The sequence below is a fragment of the Labeo rohita genome, chromosome 6 (assembly GCF_022985175.1).
Source record: "Labeo rohita strain BAU-BD-2019 chromosome 6, IGBB_LRoh.1.0, whole genome shotgun sequence".
Classification (NCBI taxonomy): Eukaryota; Metazoa; Chordata; class Actinopteri; order Cypriniformes; family Cyprinidae; genus Labeo; species Labeo rohita.
The window spans coordinates 21,563,609-21,588,697 of NC_066874.1; the positions used below are offsets into that span (position 1 = coordinate 21,563,609).

Consider the following 25,089-nt stretch of genomic DNA (forward strand, 5'->3'; position numbering starts at 1 on the left):
CAACAAGCTCGAGCTGCACAACCGGTTAGACGCCTCCAAACCCGGAAGACACGCGTGTAAGGGATGGGGAAGATCTCTATTCATTTTACTTGATCAAACTTTACCGAATTCACAAAACTTTGACTCCTATCAGTCGCTTCGGGTCATACAACAGCTTTGTTAAGGATGGCAGCGTCTGCGATCTTCATCCTGGACCTTAAAGGCAAGGTAAGAGCGTGTGCACCTGTCAGAGAAAGGTCGTACAGTTTATACTCTCAGGACTGACTGTCACACTTTATTTGAAACAGATGTAGCTACAGATAATCGAGGTTTGAAGATTAGTTACCGAAGTAAATGCTTGTATTTACTCACTTGAAGGTTTCTTAAACAGCTAATGATGTAAATAGGGCACAAGACAGATACACCCTACCCATCACACCCTTAAAGTTAGCACTGTCACTGAACACAATTGCAATGTTAATGTTATTAATGTATAATGTTAAAGTTATTCCTGCTAACACAAAAGTACTACTAGTTAACATTAGTTAATGTATTAACTAACATGAACAATGAGCTACATTTTTTACATTATTAATTAATCTTTGCTAATGTTAGTTAATAAACAATACAGTCGTTCATTGTTAGTTCATGTGAGTTCACAGTGCATTAACTAATGTTAACACACTTGTGATTTTTAATAATGCATTAGTAAATGCTGAAATTATCATTAACTAAGATTAATAAATGTATTGTTCATTCTTAGTTCATGTTAACTAATGTATTTAACTAATGTTAACTAATGAACCTTATTGTAAATAAGGTATTATATATCATAATACTTTCTGAAAATAAATTTTAAATAAATATACACACTCCAAAAGTTCAAAAGAGCATTCATTTGAAATGGAAATCTTTTGTAAAATGGCTTTACAGAGATTAAATGCATTCCTGCGGAATAAAAGTACTATTTTATTCTTTTTTAAAATCGTACTTATCCCAAACTTTTGTTAATACTGTATCACGGTTGCCACAAAAATATTAAGCACCAATAATAATAATAAATTAAATAAAGTATTTCTTAAGCACCAATACTGGAATAAATTCTGAAGGATCATGTGAGGTGCGGATTAATGTCTGCTTTGCCATCACAGGAATAATTTACATGTTACAATGTATTCAAACAGAAACAGTCATTCTAAATTGTAGTAATATTTCACAGTATTACTGCTCTTTAATTTTTTATTAAGCAGCTTTGCTTTCTAAATAACAACAACAAAAATTAAATATGAAGAAATGCGTATATATAAAGAGTAGCTCTGAGCACATTTGCAAGATGTTGAAAGTAGTAGTGGATGGATGGGAGTGTTTCCATGAAAACAGAGCCTCAGGGTCTCAGTGGAATGGATTACCCTCCAATATACCCCTGGATTTTGGCAGTGCTGATGAAAGCGGTCTTGTCTGTGCCCTAGAGCAATCCAATATCTCCATCTGAAGGAATACCTCAGCACCAGCCACGTTAAAGTCAGACTTCACTGATCTTTAAGTTTCACCCTACTATAACACCTTAAATGTATCTGTCAGCATTTGATTGTATCTTGATTGATTAGACACGAGTATATTGTTTCATAGATCATACTGATTGAGCTGTTAACATATTTACAGGGTGATTTGAGTCAGTGCAAACAAACCTTGTGCTGTAAGTGTCCTTTTGGCCTGAGAATTCATTACGAGTGTTTACAGCTTTGAGGCTGTAAGGAGTCCATTTTGCATGATGACTGATGCCAAAAAATCTCTAAGAAAAAGATTCTTTTTATTTACTGAAAGAACCTCAGGGTTTTTTAAATGAGCTTTTCGTTTGTTGTATTAATATAGTCGAAAGGACATGTCTTTATATGGATTGCACTCACATTTTATGTTTTCAATCTCTAAGGTGCTCATATGTCGAAACTACATGGGTAGTGTGGACATGAATGAGATTGACAACTTTATGCCTATAATGATGAAGAGAGAGGAAGATGCAGATTTGTCACCAGTGGTTATTCACGGCTCTACCCACTTCCTCTGGATAAAGCACAGCAACCTCTACTGTATCCTCTTTTTTTAAATGTAAAAGTATAATATTTATTTATTTTACAATAACAGCTCTACAAATGTCTAGTGTATTTAATACTTAACAGATTTTACTCAGTGGTTGCCATAACAAAGAAGAATACCAATGCTGCTCTTGTATACTCCTTCCTGTACAAATTAGTGGAGGTAAGTATGTTTTATATCTATCAACATGACAACGCCTTCCATAAAACCTTACATGGCACAATCTTGTTGGCTGTGTAAACATCAACACCCTATGCTGTAGCAAATTTTCTCATTATAATAAATCTTTACCAAATTTATGTACATTTAATGTAGTAGTCTTGTATTGGCCATTTGTTTGCAGGTGTTCACTGAATATTTCAAGTCACTGGAAGAAGAGAGTATTCGAGACAATTTTGTGACGGTATATGAGCTAATGGATGAAGTCATGGACTTTGGATTCCCTCAGACCACTGACAGCAAGATTTTACTAGAGTAAGTTCTAGCCTTCACTGCTCAGAAAACACTATTCATCCCTCACTAACAGTGCAATGAGGGGTCACCATTCACTATTCAAGCTCAGTGCTATTCATAAGTCACTGTATATGCTTTGTGCAGAGGGCACAGCTTGACAAAATGCAGTTGTTTGTGTTTTATAATGCCTATAGAGAATATTAGGCGTAAAAAATGCAATATACGGTCATATCTATGCATAAAGAGACATTTTTTTTTTGAAAATTCATACAAATTCATACTGAATAACTGAAATATATATATGGCTGACATATCCCTTTGAGTAGATAACAGCACTTCCTGGCCTTTTACCTTTTTAGAAGATTTAAAAATATTCTAAACATAAAATGCTAACTCATTTAGCTAATTCAAAATGTTAGTGTTTTAACCTTAAAGAATTGAAAAGTACTTTTTACAAAGTACATATAAACCCAGAACATTCTAACTACATAAAAGAAATTAAAAACATAGTACAGGCGTATGTAAATCAGTTTATAAACATCTTTCAGTTTTATAAGTGGTTCTCAGTTTGCTGGCAACCACTTAGCGGGTAGCTAATTATTGCTAGCTCTCACAGACAGCAACACAATACCCTGTCAACAGGAGAAACTTGAGGTTAGAGCGCACACACATACAGAGCCACACTTCTCAGACCTTGTTCTGAAAATGTCATTCTCACAGATTCAATTGGGAAGGAATTAGGAAACCTATTTTTGACTATTTAGAGTTTTGGTGTAGGTACTCATTTGGTAATGTTCATCAGGGATGGTTGAAGACTCTATTATGTATATAATGTTAGTGTTCACATTTATTTCTATTTGCAGTTGTGTTTTTCATATACCACAGATGAAAGATTTATGGTAAGGTAAACAGTGCAGATATATGTGATGGAAGAAATGTAAAAAAAGAAAAACAAGGTCAGGTGTTTGTCAGCCTGTCTGTCCCAAGGGGCAGCCATGTTCTTCCCATGAGTTCTAATAAGCACCAGAGGTCTGTTTACATACTCTCTGTAGTTACTTGCTTCACTTGACTAGTGACAAATAATGATGCTCATCATATTGATAATGGCTGACATGCACTGGTGGGCTGATATGATATATTCTTTTTTTAATACTTATTGTCATTTTCTTGCACTATTTATGTTAGCATGTCCTGATGGTCTTCTTTCACTTTCACCCCAGGTACATCACCCAACAGGGGCATAAGCTGGAGGTGGGAGCACCACGACCCCCAGCTACTGTAACCAATGCTGTGTCTTGGAGGTCAGAGGGCATCAAATACAGGAAAAATGAAGTCTTTATGGATGTCATTGAGTCTGTCAACCTATTGGTGAGCTGACTTAAATATACTGTAGTGGCAACATTCCTCAATCAACCAATCAGATTCTTGGATGTGGGCATCGTTTTTCTGAACCTATGATTTCCCTATAAGTTTTTAAAGAGGTTCACTTACAGAACAAAAATGTACAGATAATGTACTCACCCCCTTGTCATCCAAGATGTTTGTGTCTTTCTTTGTTTAGCTGTAAAGAAATTATGTTTTTTGAGGAAAACTTTTCAGGAATGTTCTCCATATAATGGACTTCTATGGTGCTCCCGAGTTTAAACTTCCAAAATGGATAAGACCCTTCTTCCACAGCTGGGATCGTTTAGAGCCCTTTGAAGCTGCATTTAAACTGCAGTTGTTGAAGTTCAAACTCACAGGCACCATAGAAGTCCACTACATGGAGATAATTCCTGAAATATTTTCCTCAAAAAACATAATTTCTTTACGACTGAAGAAAGAAAGACATTTTCTTTCTTTTTAAGGACCAACAAAAATGTTAATTACGGAGTACAGGAATACATTCTAATTGGTAATCAGCACCAAAATATAATAATAATAAAAAATAATATAAAAAAAGGTAACACTTTACTATAAGGTTCCATTAGTTAACATTAGTTAGTGTATTAACTAATGCTGTAGAACAATTGTTAATTCTTAGTTCATGTTAACTAAAGTAACTAATTTTAAATTATGAACCTTTTTGTAAAGTGTTATCAATAAAAATAACGGTGTCCATTTACACTAAGTGCCAATGGTCTGCCTTGTTGGCAGAGGCTATTTACACTAACTCCGCCCACTAATGTGTGATTGGACTAGCCAAGAATACAAAAGATGGCTATAAAATGTCAGCTCCAGTGGCATATATGGTAAAGCGTGTTGTAGACTTTTTGACGAGAACGACCCGGGTTTGAATCTACCTTTGCCAAACTTTTCTCTCCCTTTTAAAATATCATATAGCAGCGGAAAGATTTTAGTTTCAGTAAAAATGAAGGAAATAATCAAAAAGTTGAAAATAAAGTATCGGGTAGGGTTAGGGTAGGTGTAGGGAAGGCTTTATTGTTCCAATAAGGTGGGAGCCATTTAATAATTTTAATTAAAAATAAAATCCACACTCAATACGTTATTATTGCATACTGTTTTATAATGTACTACAATACTGAAGTGCAGATAATTGCCACTATTTGCAATAAATAGTATAAATAGCAGAAAATCCTGGTATTTTAACACAGTGTAAATAGAATTTATAGTTATTTACACTTAGTGTAAACGGCATATTGCTAAAAAAACAGCTATTTTCACTTAGTGCAAATAGCATCTAATTTGTATTCACACTTTGTGTAAATAACATCTATTAGTGTAAATAGCCTCTATCGCTATTTACACAGTGCAGATAGCGCTGCCATGAAATAAACATGTTTCTCCATCTCTAAATCAGCATATTAGAATGATTTCTGTAGAATTATATTTCACTGAAGACTGGAATAATGGCTACTGAAAATGTAGCCATTTTAAAATATATATGAAATCTGCTCTTTTAAATTGTATAACATTTCTATTTTTGAATTGTATGATACTATTCCACGGAATTACTGTGAACACATAAATTGTACACATAAATGCAATAAGAAAATAAGTTTTAAGTAAATAAATAACAATAGCATAACACACATTGTCTAGGCCTATTCGAAGAATTAAAAATAACTTGATGAGCATATTACTTTCCATGTTGTGGGAAAAAAAAATGCTTTCCACACACTGAATCGGTTTATTCATTGCAGACATCAAACAGCCCACGCTATCGCTCCATCATCCTACTGTACCTCAGCCGACCTCCTTCATGTTCTCCAGGGTCAAGGGTCAAGTCTCCAGACTTCCTTTGATTGAAAGAGAGGAAGCAGCTGCCGTCTTTAAGTTCTTGTTGCCTTTCTTTACTGCTTCTTAACTCTCAGCCCTCCGACTGGACTGCTTTTGATGGATTCATTAACGCTCCTCTGGGTCGGGGGGTCTAAACGCTGGCAGACAGTAGCGCTGAGCAGCTCCACTCTTCTGATTAAGAGCTAAATCACGTCTCATTGCTTTCTAATTCTGCATTGCTATTCATCCGTGCAGCTTTCTCTCGCTCTGGCTTTTTCTGGCTCTTGTATCCGAGAGCCCTCAGAGGTATTGAATCGATGTGGACTTTTTGTGGTTTAGATCTACCTTCTGAGCCCAGCTTGTATGCTTTTAATATTTTACCATAATATAATATATTACATTCCCATATCCGTAGTTATCGCAGCACACTTCAACCCCATCTTTCCAAGAGCGTTATGGCACAAATCACACGGTTACTGCCTTGCCCGACAGAGCGTAATAAATTGTAGATGGCAGTAATGGTGATGATGCAATATCGCACCTTGCCACTCTTTATTGTGCTTTGCATTTATCTTCTCTGTTTTTTGTTCGTTATAGGTCAGTGCTACAGGCAGTGTTCTGCGTAGCGAGATTCTGGGCTGCATCAAACTCAAAGTCGTTTTGTCAGGCATGCCTGAGTTAAGGCTCGGACTCAATGACAAAGTTCTCTTCGAGATCACAGGCCGTGAGTATACCTATCCATTTTTAAAACTGAAATTTGCAAGTTTTTGGTGTTAAAATTTTCTCTTTATCTACAGAGACAGCTATGCAGTAAGTATGAGAACACTTTTTGTGCATAAAGAAAACAAAAACAAACTCTTCCTTGTTAGTCTTAGAAGCACATTCATTACAGTAAATGCATGTCGAAGACTGACACATTTGCCACATTTCAGCTTTAAAGTGACTCAATTTCAAGGGCTGGTAGTCAAGCAGTCAGTCGATTGTCTTAACCCGTTTTTATAGTAAGCATCTCTCTCATTTGCACTTGTTAGGTGAATTCCATTAATCTGATTCTCCTGGTTAATCCTCACCCCAGGCCTAACCCAGCGGGTGTTCGTTTTACAAATGATAATCACGTAAATGCAGCTTGAATTCTAGAACAAAGACGCTGTGCATTTACTCTATTACAGAAAGGGAATTGATATCAAATTAATTGAGTGATGGTCTTTTGTTCAAATAAATAAATGTAAGTTTATCAGATGCATCTATTAACCAAGTTGTGCTGCTGTAGCTGTTGACCTCACTGACGTTTTGTAGACATTACAAACTACGCTTTCATTTTGCTTGCAGGAAACTGTTATATCAGATATGGTTTCAGGGAAGTGAAAAAGACCTGGTTGTTTCCTGTGCTACTTCCCACTATAAAACTGAAGTATGGTGCAAAGTGTTGTAAACACAGTTGAAGATAGAAGGTGTTAATCGGCTATTGCATCATTTGCAGAACTATCTCTTCTCAGTGCAGAAGTAGAATGAGAATTAGACAAGTGAAACACTGCCCTCAACAGGCTCAAGAATGGAAATGCAAGTTGCAAATGTTGATGAGACATATTTTCACATTATGAAGTGATCAGTTACTTTTATGGAAGATTTGTGGAGTATTTTAATCTGTTATTTTATTAATATTTAGAATTAGTATTTTAATCAGTTGTTTAAATATTATTTATATACTATTGTAATATTTATTAATGTTTTAAATTAATGTCTAAATTATGTTTAGAAAATACTGTTATTCAGATTATTGTAATTCAGTTTTTGTTTTGATAATTATAGAAATTGAATGTATTTTATTTGATTTAGCTCTTAAGTTTCTGTTTTTTCATCTAATATTTAGTGTTATTTCTAGATATATAATTAGACGGATAGATAAAATCATAAACTATATATATCATATAAAATCATATATTAAAATAGTTTTCATTTTAACAATAACAGAACTGATCTTTAAGTTTGTTTTCTTATATATATATATATATATATATATATATATATATGTATATATTTTAGAATTTTTATTATATATTACTATATATATTATAAACTATATATATATATATTTATTCCATAGTTAATATGATGTAATGAATAATATTATTATATTTTTATATGATATGATTGTGTGTGTATATATATATATATATATATATATATAAATATATAAATATATATATGAAGAGTTCATTTGCAAAAACAGATAACTACGTTTTTGTTGTTTTTCATAAATCATGTCTTTTATTGTGTTATCCGGTTTTGTTTTATTGTGTTAGTTGTATTTTTTAGTTGTTAGTTGTTATAATTATTGAATCAAAACAACCCAACTGCAGTTTGATTGATATTACTTGGAATTCAAAATAAAAAAAAAGATTTGAGTCATTGTCATCATTTTTGAAAAGAGTTATCTGTTTGCGCAAATGCATCCTTTATATATATATATACCGTTCAAAAGTTTGGGGTCAGTAAGACTTGTAATAGTCTTTAAAGAAGTCTCTTATGCTCATCAAGGCTGCATTTATTTGATTAAAAATATAGAAAAATGTTTTTACAATATAAAATAATGTTTTTTATTTTAACATACTTTAAAATAGAATTTATTCCTGTGATGAAAAGCTGAATTTTTATCAGCTGTTACTCCAGTCTTAAGTGTCACATGATGCTTCAGAAATCATTCTAATATGCGGATTTATTATTAGAATGATCAATGTTGGATAATATCAACAGTTGTGCTGCCAAATATTTATTGGAACCTGTGATTTTTTTTTTTTTTTTTTTTTTTCAGGATTCTTTCATGAATAACAAGTTTAAAAAGTACAGTGTTTATTCAAAATATAAATATTTTATAACAATGTAAATTATTTATTATTAACTTTTAATAAACTTTTAATTATTAACTTAATACATTCTTGGTGAATAAAAGTATTAATTTCTTAAAAAAAAAAAAGAAACAATAAAAATGTACTGACCCCAAACTTTTGAACGGTAGTGTATATATGTAACATATAACATATATTAAAATAGTTTTAGTTTTAACTATAACAAAAGTGATCTTTAAGTTTGTTTTCTTCAAAACAAAAGCTTAATTTCATATATATATATATATACATACATACATACAAACACACACACACACACACACATGCGTACATATATAATTATAATATATTTAAAATACTTTTACCAGTAACAGAACTGATCTTAAGGTTGTTGTTGTTTTTTTTCAAAACAAAAATATTACTTTGTGTATAATATTACGGAATATTATTGAATTATTTAATCAACATTATTTGATGTATAAATGATTGGTCAAACCTGCTATCTCTAAAGCGCTTTTACGGTCGAGTCAAATGATGTGTACCTAAAAGTGTACCTTTGCTTCTGAACACCAACCACTTTCCCCGAAGCCTCAGCCTGTGGGCCCTGGGGAGCCAATCAGAGAGCTATAAGAGAGCATCCTAACCCCTTTCCGACCTTTAGTCCCTGCAGTTGATGTCATCAGTAGGTGCTGCAGCGGCTCCCAGCAGGTCTCATCTGCGGCAGAGGACACAGACACCCAGAGCTTCTGATCTGACCTCTGTGTTCCAGCTCAAACCTCTGAGAGCTCTTTCATGTTCCACTGTAAATGTCACTCCTGGATGGAGCGGAATACATTCATAAATATAAAGGGAGGCTCACGCTCACACATTCCTGCTGCTGAAATCCCACAGGCCTGTGGTATTAGTGAGTTTCGGGGCTCAGAGGCCCCGAATCATTAAGAAGCTCTTCTGTAGTCACCGCCTTTCCCTTCGCTGAGGTCAAACAAATTAACTACCTCCACACTTACCTGGGTTCACAGAAGTGCTATTGTTTGCAATTTCCAGGACACACATTGGGACGCTGTGTGTGTGAATATGTGGTGTGTGTGTGCAGCTTTCAAGCTGATTAACTAGCTTTACACAAATTATAATCATCAGTGACCACTTTTCTTATATTAGAACTCACCCCGCTCGCTCTGTGGGCTTCTGTTTCGCTTTCTCTCAGGAGAGAAGAGCAAGTCTGTGGAGCTGGAAGATGTTAAATTTCATCAGTGCGTGCGTCTCTCTCGCTTTGAGAATGACCGGACTATCTCTTTCATCCCTCCTGATGGGGAATCTGAACTAATGTCTTACAGACTCAACACCACGGTCAGTGCTGCATATATACAGCTCTCCCATCAATGAGTTTAGACTTATTTTGTCAAAGATGGATGTCTTTATAATGCGTAGTAATTTAAAACATCAAAGTTAATGTAATAAATAGATGTGTTGATTTATAACATAGTTATTTTTTAGATGTTTTTGTGCTGTTGTAGTGATATGGTCTCAGAGAGCTTTATTTAATAAAAATATACAAGAATCAAAGGATTCTGTGTATATGAGAAGAAAACAAGACTTCAACGTAAAAACTTCAAAGTAAAAAACAGACAAAGAATTTTAAATTAAAAGAATTTGAAATGAAAGACAAACAAAAACATGAAACAAGGGTTCGGTTTTGAATAGAATAGTAGCATTCTGTACCTCTCTTATTATTTATGTAGTATATAATATATATTTAGTGAAAAGCATTTAAATTTATATTTCACTTGCCGTGTGAAGAAATAAATTTCAAGTAGTTACATAATTTTTTTTAAATGTTTTTTTTTTACTAATAAAGTTGCTCAATGATCAAAGATATTTTTATATAAAAATGTATTCAAATGAAAACATTTTTTGTTTTCTATATATACACTACCACTCAAAAGATTAGTCATTAGGATTTTTAATGTTTTAAAAGAAGTATTTTGTACTTACAAGGGCTGCATTTATTTAATCAAAAACACTGTTAAATCAGTAATATTGTGAAATATTATTATGTTATATTTTAGAATTTTATAATAATTGTTTTCTATTTTAATATATGTTCAAGTAATTTATTCCTATGTGTCCATGCTAATTTTGAAGTTTGATAAATATAAAAAATTAAGAACAACATTTGCTGGAAATGGATCCCTGGGAAACAATTATTAATTATTATTTTAATTATTGTATTAATTTCTTTCATAAAAAGAATGAATAATTAAAATACAAGTATTTTGTAACATTATAATTAACTTTACTGTCACTTTTAAACATGAATTCATATATACTGCTGTTCAGAACTTTGGTATTAATAAGATTTTTAATGTTTTTTAGAGAGATGCTCATCAAGGCTGCATTTATTTGATAAAAAATACAGAAAAAACAGTAATATTGTGAAATATTATTGCAGTTTAAAATAATGATTTTCTATTTGAATATACTTTAAAATATAATTTATTTCTGTGATGCAAAGCTGAATTTTCAGCATTATTCAGCCTTCAGTGTCACATTATTTTTCAGAAATCATTCTAATATGCTGATTTATTATCAATGTTGAAAACAGTTGTGCTGCTTAATATTTTTTCGGAACCTTTAAAACTTTTTCAGGATTATTTTATTAATAAAATGTTAAAAACAACAGCATTTATTTAAAATAGAAATATTTTTTACAATATACACTACCGTTTACATTTTTTTTAATTTAATTTTTAATTTTTTTTTGTTAGAAATTAATACTTTTATTCATTAAGAATGTGTTAAATTGATAAAAAAGCGATGTAAAAATCACAGGTTTCAAAAAATGTCAACTGTTTCCAACATTGCTAATAAATCGGTATATCAGAATGATTTCTGAATGATAATGTGACACTGAAGACTGGAGTAATGATGCTGAAAATTTTTTTTCTTTGCATCACAAAAAAAAATTGTTTTAAAGTGAATTAAAATACAAAATTGTTATTTAAAATTTTAAATCAAATAAATGCAGCCTTGATGAGCGGAAGAGATTCCTTTAAAAAACATTATTCTATATAATGGATTCTATAGTAATATTACATTTCAAAATGATGTTCTGCTTTTGGAAGTGTTACTGTATTTTTTTTATTTAAGAAGACGTATGTCAAAAAAGCAAGTCAGTGGCTCAATAAGTGGCAGCAGACTTACTGCTCTATTCTTTTCTCTGTCACTGCTGTGTTCTGACAGGTGAAGCCTCTAATATGGATTGAGAGCGTAATAGAGAAGTTCTCTCACAGTCGAGTAGAGATCAAGGTTAAGGTAGAGCTGCACACATACACACAATCTACACACTCCACTGATTCTTGCTTTGCCTCCTCTAGCACACTCCCTGCCTTCAGTAATTAGCTTTCAGGCTTCTGTCCTGGGGAATGGCTCGAAGTTTACCTGAGCTGTGTCCAAAGACTTGTCAGATTCTGACATAAACATGCTTTGTCCAATTGCCCTTGCCGTACTGAAACTTTAGTTTCTGAAAGTGTAGCTTTGGAAGTTTTACTGAGAGCGCGAAGTTGTGCTATAGTTCTTCCATCTGTTCTCCAGGCCCGCAGTCAGTTCAAGAGCCGCTCCACTGCCAACAATGTGTCCATCTTAGTTCCTGTTCCCAGTGACGCTGACTCCCCCAAATTTAAGACCACCATGGGCCAGGCTAAATGGGTTCCTGAGAAGAGTGCTGTAGAATGGAACATTAAATCCTTCCCTGTGAGTACCGTACTTGCGTTACTTATGTTTTGCAAGGTGTTTGAGATTTTTGTGTCACTGCAAATAACTCTAAATTATTTAATCTAACATTCAGATTTCAGAAAATCCTATTTTTAAAAAAAATATTTATTTCCTATTTAAAAAAGCCTCCAACAAATCAGATTTCTTTTTTCAGTTTATATATTGCTTGCAATTTGTTGTATATATATAATTTATTTTATTTTATTATTATTTTTTTTTTTTCAGTTTATATATTGCTTTTGATTTTTTTTGTTGTATATGTTTTTTATTTTATTTTTAATTTGTCTTGTTTTAATTTTTTTTAAATTATTTTGTTTAAATTTTATTAGTTGTATTTTTTTCAGTTTATATATTACTTGCAGTTTTTGTGTATATATAATTTATTTTATTTTAGTAATTTTATTTTTGTTTTATGTCTTGTTTTTATTTTTTTATTTATTTTGTTTTATTTTTTCAGTTTATATATTGCTTGCCATTTTTTTGTATATATAATTTGTTTTATTATTTTTTTAGTTTATATATTGTTTGAAATTTATATATATATATATATGTAATGCATTTTATTTCATTAATTTTATTTTGTTTTATGTCTTGTTTTTAATTAGTTATTTTGTTTTTATTTTTTGTTCATACATTGCTTGTAAATGTTTGTTGTATACATTTTATTTTTTATTTTATTAATTTCATTTTCATCATTTTAATTTTTTAGTTATTTTTTTTTTATTTTATAAGGTTTTTTCAGTTTATATATTGGTGATTTTTTTTTCATTGTGTGCATTTTCTTTTTCTTTTTTTTTCTTTTTTGTCTTGTTTTTAAGTTTTTTATTTATTTTGTTTTTACTTAATTAGTTTTATTTTTTCAGTTTATATATTGCTTGCAACTTTTGTATATATAGTTTAATTTAATTAATTTATTTTATTTTTGTTTTATGTCTTGTTTTAAATTTTTTGTTTTTTTTTATTTATATAATTTAGTTTACTTCATTAATTTTATTTTTTATGTTTATATGTTGCTTGTGAATTTTGTTGTGTACATTTTAAAATTTTATTAATTTATTTTCATTTCTTTTTTTAATTAGTTTTATTTTTTCAGTTTATATATTGCTTGCCATTTTTGTATATAGAATTTATTTTATTAATTGTATATATTTTAGTTTATATATTGCTTGTGATTTTTTTGTTGTACACCTTTTATTTTTTATTTGATTAATTTCGTTTTTCTTTTAGATCTTGTTTTTAATTTTGTTTTTATTAGTTTTATTTGTTTCAGTTTATATATTGCTTGCAATTTTTTGTATATATGTATATATATATATTTTTTTTTTCGGTTTTCAGTTTCAGTCATATATTGCTTGTGATTTTTTTTTATTTAAATTTTATTTTTCTTTCATGTCTTGTTTTTAATTTTTATTATTTTCTATTTCCGTTTATTTCTTTCCCTTTGCCTCTACAATTAAAGGCAAACCCCATAAAAAAAACAGTATAGAGCTTGTATGCAAAATATAAACAACAAAGAATTTGCCAAAGAAGCATACAGTATATACAAAACATTTAAAATAATGTTAGAGTTTGCCAAAGGAGCATACATACAAAATATACTAAATAAAGAGCCAAAAAAGGAACCTTTTTTTAATCTAGTCTTAAAAGGACATCAAAAATAGTACAAGCCAAGACATACTAAGCTTATAATTATGTGCCTTATTATTACCTCTAGATTGTGGCAAAACCATTTTTTTATATTAAGATTACAGACTATCTAAATCTAAAAATACAGACATGTGGGACATTTAGTCAAGAATGTGTTACATGACTCGGTTTTGGAGTTTTATGCTGTTGTAAGCCTTATAGAGACAGGAACTTTTCTATCACCCACTTAGGAATATGACTCAGAAGACTCATTTAGAACTGAACCGTTAATTAGGACTTAAACTGAAGTGACGATTGTTGCAGTGTTAATTAGACAGTTAGATGTGTCAAAAACTAATGATGTGTCTTTACTTGTTGAAGGGCGGGAAAGAGTTCGTGATGCGAGCTCATTTTGGACTCCCGAGTGTGGAAAGCGACGAACTCGAAGGCAAGCGACCAATCACAGTGAAGTTTGAGATTCCTTACTTCACAGTATCAGGCATTCAGGTGCGGCAAAACACATATTCACACCAAAATATTCTTTGATAATGCTCACAGTGCAGCAGACGTGATTTATGTAATCCGTTTTGTTTGTGGTAACAATCACAGGTGCGATACTTGAAGATTATCGAGAAGAGCGGATATCAGGCATTACCGTGGGTGCGTTATATTACTCAGAGTGGAGGTGAGACATATTCAGAAATTCCCTCACACTTACTCAAATGTCATTCTGATATAAAGTTTACCTTCACCCTGCATTAAAAGTTCAGTAAACATGAGCCCTACTCCATCTGCCACACACACGCGCGCACACACAGTTTGAAATAGTGTAGACTATATCAGTTTTCCATTTGCATCAGCGACACCAGAGAGAGAGTCACTCTAATCCTTCAGCCCTGTTCACTTATTCATAAGAAATGCAAAGCAGACATCAAATCTCAATCCACAATGGAATTCCTCAGATATATCCAAACACCCAAATGTCAATAACATATTCAAATGCCTTCAGTTAAACTTTCATGCACTTGTTGACTTTACTTTAACATTTTTGACAGATTATCAACTGAGGACCAACTGAGAGAGGACAGCGTCTGTGTATGTTGTGTGTTCTGTCTGTCCTTTTTCATCTGTGAGACAGCTACTGCTTTTCACACAGCAGTCGGACTGCATTTTCTTTTGTCTGAGATCAGGTTTTACTAATTAAACAAGGAAGTCAGACCACAAAGTTACTGAAAAACCCCTAAAAAAATGATTTTGGATTGACATCCAAAGGTCGTTTTACAGAAACACCCTAGAATCTACTTATATGTCTTCTGTTTAAAGAAATATTTTCACCCACATGTCGTTCCAAACCTGTACGCATTTCTTTCTTTCATTTAATCACAAAGGAATCCATTCATATAATGTTGTTTAATGTTTTGGACCCCATTTACTTTCATTGTGTGGACAACATGGTTGAAAACAATCAAAATATCATATTTTATACTCTACGGAAGAAAAGCTGTCATTTGTTAATATTAGGTAAGTGTTAACTGACATAAACGAGTAATGAACAATATATTTATTACGCTGTTTATTAATCTTTGTTAATGTTAGTTAATAAAAATACAGTCGTTCATTGTTTGTTTATGTTCACAGTGCATTAATGTTAACTTGTGATTTTAATATGAATTATTAAATGCTAAAATTAACTAAGATTAATAATTGTTTTTTCTTATTTCATGTTAACTAATGAGTCTTATTGTAAAGTGTTACTTAAAAATGCTTTGCTTAAAAATAAAGCAAAGTATTAACTGAAATAAAATAAAATATGTATTTTTTTATTTTAGCTAGTTGCTAGAAGTTTAAGTTAGAGTATTAAAATAACTAAATCTAAATATTAACTAAAAATGAATAAAACTACTGTATATAGATATAAAAAAATGACCAAAACATACAACAAATTTACTAAAACGAACTAAAAATCGAATGAAAACAAATATAATCAATTCAAAATGAACAAAAACTATAAAATAAACTACCGGTCAAAAGTTTTTGAACAGTAAGATTTTAATGATTTTTTAGAAAAAGTCTCTTCTGCTCACCAAGCCTGAATTTATCTGATACAAAGTACAGCATAAACACTAAAATTTTGAAAGATTTTTACTATTTATAAATAACTGTTTTCTATTTGAATATATTCTAAAATATAATTTATTCCTGTGATTTCAAAGCTGCATTTTTAGCATCATTACTCCAGTCACATGATCCTTCAGAAATTATTGTAATATTCTGATTTGATGCTCGAAAAACGTTTATTATTATTATGCTGAAAACTGCTGAGTAGATGCTGAGCATTTATCTGAAACAGAAAATATTTGTAACATTATAAATGTCTTTATCAGTGTCTTTTGATCAATTTATAACATCCTTGCCAAAAAAAAAAAAAAAAAAAGGATTAATTTCTAAAATTTCTTAAAAAAAATACTGATTCCAAGCGTTTGAATGATATAGTGTATAAAGTGACAAAGCTTTTTTATTTCAGATAAATGCTGATCTTTGGATCTTTCAATTCATAAAAGAATACTGAAAAAATGCACTCAACGGTATTAAATATTGATAATAATAATACTTTCTTTTTTAGCTTTGATCACAGGAATAATTTACATTTTAAAATATATTAAAATAGAAAACAGTTATTTTAAACAGTAAAAATATTTCACAATATTACAGCTTTTGCTGTATTTTAGATCAAATAAATGCAGCCTTGGTGAGCAGAAGAGACTTTTTTTTTAATACATTAACATTAAAAATCTTTTGACTGGTAGTGTTTATCAATCACAACATTTATATACATTCTCAAAATGAGCAAAATGAACAATATTGTGATTAAACTACCTTATTTAAACACAGTACTTTGATTAAATTGATGCGATTAAGCTCATAATTATAGCAACCATAATTATAGCAAAATATGTCTTGCAATAAAATGCAATGCAAGGCATGTAAACATTTCTAATTATTGAAAATAATCACATTGGTGCACCTGTAAATGTAGTTAAAGATACTAAAATAACACTGCGCAGGTTTGGAGCAACACGGGGGGATTTTTTTCTTTTTTTGACAGAATTTTCATTTTTATTTAAATTATCCCTTTAACTTGTCAGATTCTCACTTAAGCTGCTTATTTTCATTTCTGCTGTAGGTGGCGGGACTATCTCTCCGTGTGATATGATCTTATGTCTGTAGAGCTGTAAACATAACCACAGGCCCAATGAAATGAATACCTTGTGCTCAAAATCAATGATTAATAAGGCAGCGTACTGTTAGGACACCACTGTAACACTATATTTTCACCAGAGTGGCCCATGTCTTTGTCTTTAGCTTGGTTTGTTTCTGCTCGTTTGAAATACCACAAATGCCTACACACTTTTATAGGTGAAAATGCTTAATGACATTACCATGAACCAGCTCAGCTGCATGTTGATGCTGTATTAATTATGATTGCGTCTGTTTCTTTAAACCACATCAGTCAACACATTCAATCACTCATCATTTTTGTATGTCATTGTAAGTGTTCACACTGGGAAAATCCTCTCAGATTTTCTTTCATTCAGCATGCGTTGCACTACTTGTTTTATCAGTGCGAAGATTGTGTGTGTGTTTGTGTTTGTGTATGTGTGTGTGTGGAATACTGTCTGCCACCTCTGCAGAGGCAGCTGAATATATGATTTGTCACGTCAAAACGGCTTCCTCCCTCATTTATTTACCAAAGGTCAATGGCGTGACAACATCTGATATTTATTTCACACTGAATATGAAATATGTATTTTTGATCTTTTTTTATTGACAACTTTTTTGCTCAATACTATACTAAAGGTCATTGTGAGAAAATAAATGGATTTTTGTTTTGGCAAGCGTTTTTGTGACTATTTTCTTTGCTGTATGGAAAGGCTTATTTTTTGTTTATTTACCTATGGATATTTCGGCTATTGAAATAAATTGTTGTTTTATACAGGGGGTTTGACTATGAGCAAATGGATAAAATATTTTCTTTTTCAATCATCCTCGAATATGGGTGTTGTACGCTTTGCTATTTTTGCTCGCCTTCGTTCTTATCAGTCTCAACACATGACAGGCCAATAGATGGGTGACAATGGGTCACAGAGTCAGCTATTGTTTGCTTGGTGACTGAGCAGCTGTTGCACAATAGCCAGCTTGTTGTTGGTAAGAACGGGCATTGCCCAACACCACCCAGCCCATGATAACAGTCCCTCAGCCCATTACTGGCCCTTTCAGAACTTACTTCTTTCTGTACAGAGCAGACTATGGATGAATGACTCAGCTGCACGGTTTCTCAAACACAATTTGCAAGATGGACCAAACTTCCAACGCTCTCCATTGATTTGTATTGCAGTAAGCAATGTAATTTCTGACTTTTAACAAAAACCAGAACAACGTCTAAAAGCTGCTATGTGACAATGTGTACAGTAACAAGTTAAAAAAACAAGAACTACGTTTTTATAAACTGTCGACCCAAAAAACGAGCGTTTAAGGAGACAAATAGTTGTGAATGTCAGGGTATTTCACGTTGAACCATTCAGTTGGATGATTTCTCCAGCAAAAGGTAAGGAAAAGGAGCACTGACGTAGACCAGTAAAATTTAATTTCTCAATATATCTCCTCCTCTCAGGTTTACATAAGGTGGTGAAAATCCTTTGACATGGTTAAAAATAATGAATGTTTCCTGTCACGATTAAGTTTCCCTTCAGTGGGCGTAGTTCTTAGAGTAATTTGATACGTTGCGCTCTACTTTTGTGTCCTTAAACGCTTGTTTTTTGGGTCGACAGCTTATAATAACGTAGTTCTGGGTTTTTTTAGGTTGTTTACTGTACACCTTGTCACAGTCAGCTTTTAGACATTGTTCTGTGTTTTGTTATAAGTCAGAAATGACAAGGAGTCAGCTTCCTGCAATAAAGAGTCAATGGAGAACGTTGGATTGTTTTTCCCCCGGTGGGCGTGGTTTTCAGATTATGACGCATGTCGCTCTAGCTTGATTGACAGGCAATATGACCAATTATAATGACGAATTCGCCGTTTTGTTTAACAAGCAACTTGAAAAACTGAATATTGATGTCTTTTTGCGGTTTAAATAAAATACGTTCAGATGTTCATTCATGTTTTTTTCGTGCTTTATGTACATATGAAAAGACCAAGGCAATACAGTGATATGTCACAACACATTACAGAGCCACAAAATGGTATCTATTGTTTGAATTTCTTAAAAAATTACAACATTTTAAAGCTGAGAAGGGTCTTATCTAGCGAAACGACCAGTTATTTTCATTAAAAAATGTAATTTAAATACTTTTTAATCTCAAATGCTTGTCTTGCCTTGCTCTCCCTGAATTCTGTGTATGCTGACTCAAGACAGTTAGGGTATGTCAAAAAACACATATTTTCTCCCTCAACTTCACAAATAATTTCAAAATCATCCTACATCACTGCAGAAGTACCGACCCAGTCTTTGCAAAGTGAACATGCAAAGAAGATCAAACACCCTTAACAAAAAACGTAAAAACACCGATATAGGACGATTTTGAAGTTGAGGAAGAACATGAGATGTGTCATGAACCAGAGAAAAACAGTCCAGACAGAGTAAGACAAGATGAGCGTTTGACATTAAAAAGTATATAAATTGTATTATTTTTATGAAAATAACCAATTGTTTCACCAGATAAGACCCTTCTATCTCAGCTGGGATCGTTTGAAGCCGCATTTGAACTGCATTTTGGAAGTTCAAAATTGGGGCACCATACCAGTCTATATGGAGAAAATTGCTGAAATGTTTTCCTCAGAAAACAATTTCTTTATGAAGAAAGAACGACATTGACGTCTTGGATTACAAGGGGGTGAGTCCATTATATGTGAATCTTTGTTTTGGAAATGGACTTCTCCTTTAAGTCAGCGTGAAATACTGACATCAACTCAATTTTCATTCTCAGCCAACGTCAACCAGGCGTTATATTGACGTCTAGTGCTTGCTGTGTGTATGGTGGCCCGCAAAAATATTTGGACAACTAAGCCACAATGCGTGAATGTCAGTGCATATAAAACTAAATAACAATCCAAGTGACATCTGCAATCAAATATGCTTGGCCTTTCCTCAAAAGTTCACTGAGCCATTTTTGCAATGAGTTCTATTCATCTTACTCCAGGATCATTTTTAGTAAAGGTTTGTGATGCACATCAGGGTATGTCCACATTAAACTGGATATAGTCCGTCTATACTAACATTTTCTAAAAGTTTCTTCACACTGATGTGTGTAAACACTTAAATCACCACTGTGCATGGTTAAAGTGTCTTTTACACTCACTGAGATGATACCAAGATACCAGACATAATAAAATTATAATGCTGTTCTACACACAGTCATAATCACTGTTGCGTCCAGGTCACAACAGCCATTTCATGCATGGTCTAAAACACAACTGTCGTCATGTTTTGCCACAGGACAGCAATTGTGAGTATATATTCTGTCATTTTTGCAGTAACATCTTTAGTAAGATTATGAAAATGAATAGACAATGGCGGTAGAACCTTATAAAAACATCAGTTTTAACCTTATAAAGACATCAGTTTTCACAACAGTCTCAGTGTGGACATAAGACAAAATTTTGAAAAAAATATGCATTTTTAAATTTATCCAGATTAATGTGGATGTAGCCTATGTTCCCCTGAAAGGGATAGGTCATCCAAAAATGAAAATTCTGTCATTAATTACTCACCCTCATGTTGTGCCAAATCCATAAGACCTTCGTTCATCTTTGGAACACAAATTAATATATATATATATATATATATTTGAATGGCCTTTTTATGCATTTTTGTAGATAGGGCAGTTGAATGATGACAGGAAAGGGAAAGAGAGGGGAGCAGGATCAGCAAAGGACCTTGAGACGAGAATCAAACTCGGGTCGCCGCAAGCGAAGTTGCGCTGTATGTTGATGCACTAATCACAAGGCTATTGGCACAGACACAAATTAATATATTTTTGATGAAATCCGAGAGTGCAAAAAGTATTCTTGTAGCTTCATAACATTACGGCTGAACCACTGATGTCACATGGACTATTTTAATGATGTCCTTACTACCTTTCTGGGCGTTGAGTCTGTCAGTTGCATTGCTGTCTATGCAGGGTCAGAAAGCTTTTGGATTTCATCAAAAATATCTTAATTTGTGTTCTGAAGATAAACAGAGGTCTTGGGGGTTTGGAACGACATGAGGATGAGTAATTAATGACAGAATTTTTTTTTTGGGGGGGTGGGTGAACTATCCCTTTAAGTTCAACCCAGGTGTAGCGCACTTCATTTACTATGGACATATTTTTGCTAAATGGTTTGTGTGAAAAGTCTGATTGAGATGTTTTCAAATGCCACTTGGTTTAATATTCGGCTATGAAATGTACTCACGTTCACATATTTATTGTGTCCACCATTTTATGTTGCAGCTTGCTTTTCCAAAGTAATTTCTCCAAACTTGTCAAGGCAGAGCCTGTATGTTTGTTTATTATGCATACAAATTGAAATTTGATTTCCACTAAATGGCTACAACCTGCCATCTGTTTATCTCCATCTGTTTCTGAATGTTTTCATAAGCTCTCCACAACAAAATACCAGCATATATACCAGATCAACTTCACGGTGTTTCTACAAAGAAAAATATCACTCTTTTCATTAGAAACATTTACAAAAAAACACACACACCAATAAAATCAGATCATGTTCACATCTGCAGATTGACATTCTGATCCTTTATTTGATCCATAGCATTGCCTGCACAAGTTGTAGTAGTCGATTTGCTCACACATCAAAGTCGCTGAAAAGCTGAAGACATCCCAAGATGGACGACCTCTCGGTATGCTCACCGTTTCCCACATAAATAAAGCAGTCAAGGACATGCACGTATTGTTGCTGTCCACTAGCGTTGGAGATAAAGCAGCATATTTTACCAAAAATCACTTAAAGATCAAACAAAATTGCTTTTGTGCTTTTTCAGTACTTTTAACTGTACTTGAAAGCTAAATATTTGTGCTTAAATCCTCAATGTTTAATACCTGGTTTCTTGAGCCAAAATGAGAATCAAAATGCAATTGTAAATGTCACATGTGATGTGCCTAGTTTAAAGAGTGCAAAGTATCAGGGTGTTGTTTTTCATCTTCTGTTCAGCATATTTATTATGTAGTCACAGTTATATCAGATGAGCCAGACTTGAAGCTGTTTCTCTCCTTGCCTGCATCTGGCCTGAAATGCTGAAGATCCCCACTGTCCTCTCCCACCGTCTCTGTCCCGGTCCCGACCTCTCTACGAGGAAAACGACTGCGGCGTAAATCCCGACCGCTAACACTGTAAAACTCCCACCCACCAGCATCACCATCCCGGATATATACATGTCATTCAGTGCCTTCCCAGGTTTAGGCATGTGGTAGGACAGGGCCACATCTAATAGGACAGCTCCACAAATGAGCAGAGAGATTCCCGTGATCAACATAATCAGGACGTCAGATAGACCGCCGCTTTTTAGCATGTTGATCCGGCGCCTGCTACGCACGCAGTTCATGTCCTGGACGGCGGAACTCAGCAGCTGCTTGAGGAGGACGGCCAGAGCGAGAAGGCAAAGAGCAGTTCCGGCGCCCAGTCGCCATTCGCTGGAAAGGCTGGTGGTGGTGGAAAGGAGGCCTACGCCACCCAGGCCGCAGCCTAAGATCAAGGCCACTGAAGCGCAGTAGCATAATAGGGATTTGCGAGGCTCGCTGAACCACCAGAGCTCCACTTGTTCCTCCAGGAGGTTCTGCTGGATGCGAGCTGGGTCAGGATGAAGGTGGCCCCGAGGAGGGGAATAGTCCTCCAGCTCTGACATGATGTTCGCTGCTAATGGTGCTCAAGACAGGTCCCAGCTGTGAAAGGACACCTGGTTAGAGTTCCTGGAGAAAACAAGTGGGAAATTAGGTAAGATGATGCCATGTGTGCAGCTGACTAAAAATACACTGTAAAAAATCCTGTTAAATTCATGTTTTAATGGCAGATGAGCCATGGGATGGTATGTGGTGCCTGTATATTTCACAGTTCATAACTTACCATTTCATTTTTAAATCTAAATATCACATATAATCTACTTTTGTACACTAAAATACTTACACTACCAGTCAAAAGTTTTTGAACAGTAAGTTTTAATGTTAAAGAGTTCTCTTTTGCTTTATTTGATCCAAAATTCAGCAAAAGCAGTAATATTGTTAAATATTTTTACTATTTAAAAGCACTGCTTTCTATTTGAATATATTTTAAAACGTAATTTATTCCTGTGGTCAAAGCTAAATTTTCAGCATCATTACTTCAGTTTTCAGTGTCACATGATTCTTCAGAAATCATTCTAATATGTTGATTTACTGTTCAAGAAACATTATATATATATATATATATATATATATATATACACATACATATATATATATATATATATATACACACACACACACACACATATATATATATATATATATATATACACACACACACACACACATATATATATATATATATATATATATATATATATATATATACACACACACACATATATATATATATATATATACATACAAAATTTCATTTAGCAATGCTTAAAATTGATCATTTTACATAAATGCTAATCTTCTGAACTTTCTATCTATTAAAGAAACCTGAAAAAATCTACTAGCTGTTTTCAACATAATTATAATAAATGTTTTTGAGCAGCAAATAAGCATAATAGAATTATGTCTGAATATGACTCATCATGTGACTGGAGTAATGATGCTAAAAATTCAGATTTGAAATCACAGGAATAAATTACATTTAAATATATATTCAAATAGAAAACAGTCATTTTAAATAAGAAAAATATTTCAACATTTTTAATGTTTTTGCTGTATTTTGGATCGAATAAATGCAGGCTTTTTTTTTTTTTTTAACATTAAAAAACTTACTGTTCAAAAACTTTTGACTGGTAGTAAATAACCAAAATAAAAAAAATATATATTAAAAAGTGGTACAAATACAGAGAAATATCAATCACTTGTGACTCAACTAGACCAAATCATTATCAAAGATACATTTTATTACTTTCATCCAAAACTAGCTAAGTTTGGCTTGAAAAACTAAAATGTCAAATGCCATCAATGTCACTGAGCAAAACCAGGAAATGCATCACTCTCCCCATTCCCCCAAATATGCAAAGTTTAACAAAATGTTGCAAATATTATGTAAATTATTCAGTGGAGTTTAAAACTGCATCTTGGAGTCAGACCAAGCTGCTTAATGGCTAAAACGCTGCTTTAATCATAAAGCTGTTCTTAAAATCAATTTATGATGTGGCCAAACAATGAACACAAGGTTTAATTGAAACACTTGTGTTCAGTCTAAAGCCTGTTAATGTGACTGGGGACGATTATGTGGATGTGTGTGAAGAGAGAATAAAGATTTTAAGTAGTGTGAGAAGACAATTTCCCTTCTGCTCCGGGGCTCAGGCATTAATTCCTTTACAAATGGCCTGTCTCTGTGGTCCTGGTGACCCTCAAGGTTGCAGGACAGACAGCTTGTCTTTACAATCCCGTAAGTGGCTTTGCCTTCACAGTCAGCAATGCTGCACCAGCAAGCTGCATCTGCTCTTAAACTACATTGCATATATTATAATCACAGACCAAGGCGAACTGTTTTGCTTTTTATCCAGTGACATTATTTTGCACTGTTCAAAGTCAGTCACTAGCACACATGTGGCCGTAGGGGTTGTGTACATGAACGTTTGTGAAGCTTTGATAATTAAGTCCCTGTAGACCTGAGTCTCATATCACTGGCATACTGCTTCCCTGTGACTGAGGTGAGGCATGAAGAGGAAAAAGTCAAAACAAGAAAGCCCATGAAAGCAAAAACACCAAAGTCAATACTAAGATTACAATGGTTGTAAATGGGTAGTTCGCAAAATGAAAATTCTGTCATTATTTACTCACCCTCATGTTATTCCAAACCTTTTTGGGGACTAATAACGTTAGTCACTTTTCCAACGCCATTACAATGAATAGGGACT

General features: G+C 33.0%; 2 protein-coding genes across 6 annotated transcripts in view; one reads left to right on the plus strand and one right to left on the minus strand.

Moving 5' to 3' along the window:
• Positions 1–25,089, minus strand: part of LOC127166347 (transmembrane protein 125) — a 41,885-nt gene that overhangs the window by 6,838 nt on the left and 9,958 nt on the right. For 3 of the 5 annotated variants that reach the window (XM_051111541.1, XM_051111539.1, XM_051111540.1), the window contains one exon: positions 21,106–22,951. The exons of the other annotated variants lie outside the window; for them this stretch is intronic. In XM_051111541.1, the coding sequence (XP_050967498.1) occupies positions 22,219–22,887 (669 nt within the window). In that variant the 5' untranslated portion in view covers positions 22,888–22,951 and the 3' untranslated portion in view covers positions 21,106–22,218. Of the gene's footprint in view, positions 1–21,105; positions 22,952–25,089 lie in introns of those variants that run through there. 5 annotated transcript variants of the gene reach the window in all.
• ap1m3 (adaptor related protein complex 1 subunit mu 3) lies at positions 24–17,583 on the plus strand. The gene is made up of 12 exons (XM_051111527.1): positions 24–207; positions 1,910–2,066; positions 2,168–2,235; positions 2,417–2,547; positions 3,747–3,894; positions 6,343–6,469; positions 9,796–9,938; positions 11,832–11,903; positions 12,183–12,341; positions 14,370–14,495; positions 14,598–14,673; positions 15,044–17,583. Exons 1-12 carry the CDS (start codon positions 166–168, stop codon positions 15,064–15,066), a joined length of 1,272 nt encoding a protein of 423 aa, XP_050967484.1. The 5' UTR covers positions 24–165; the 3' UTR covers positions 15,067–17,583.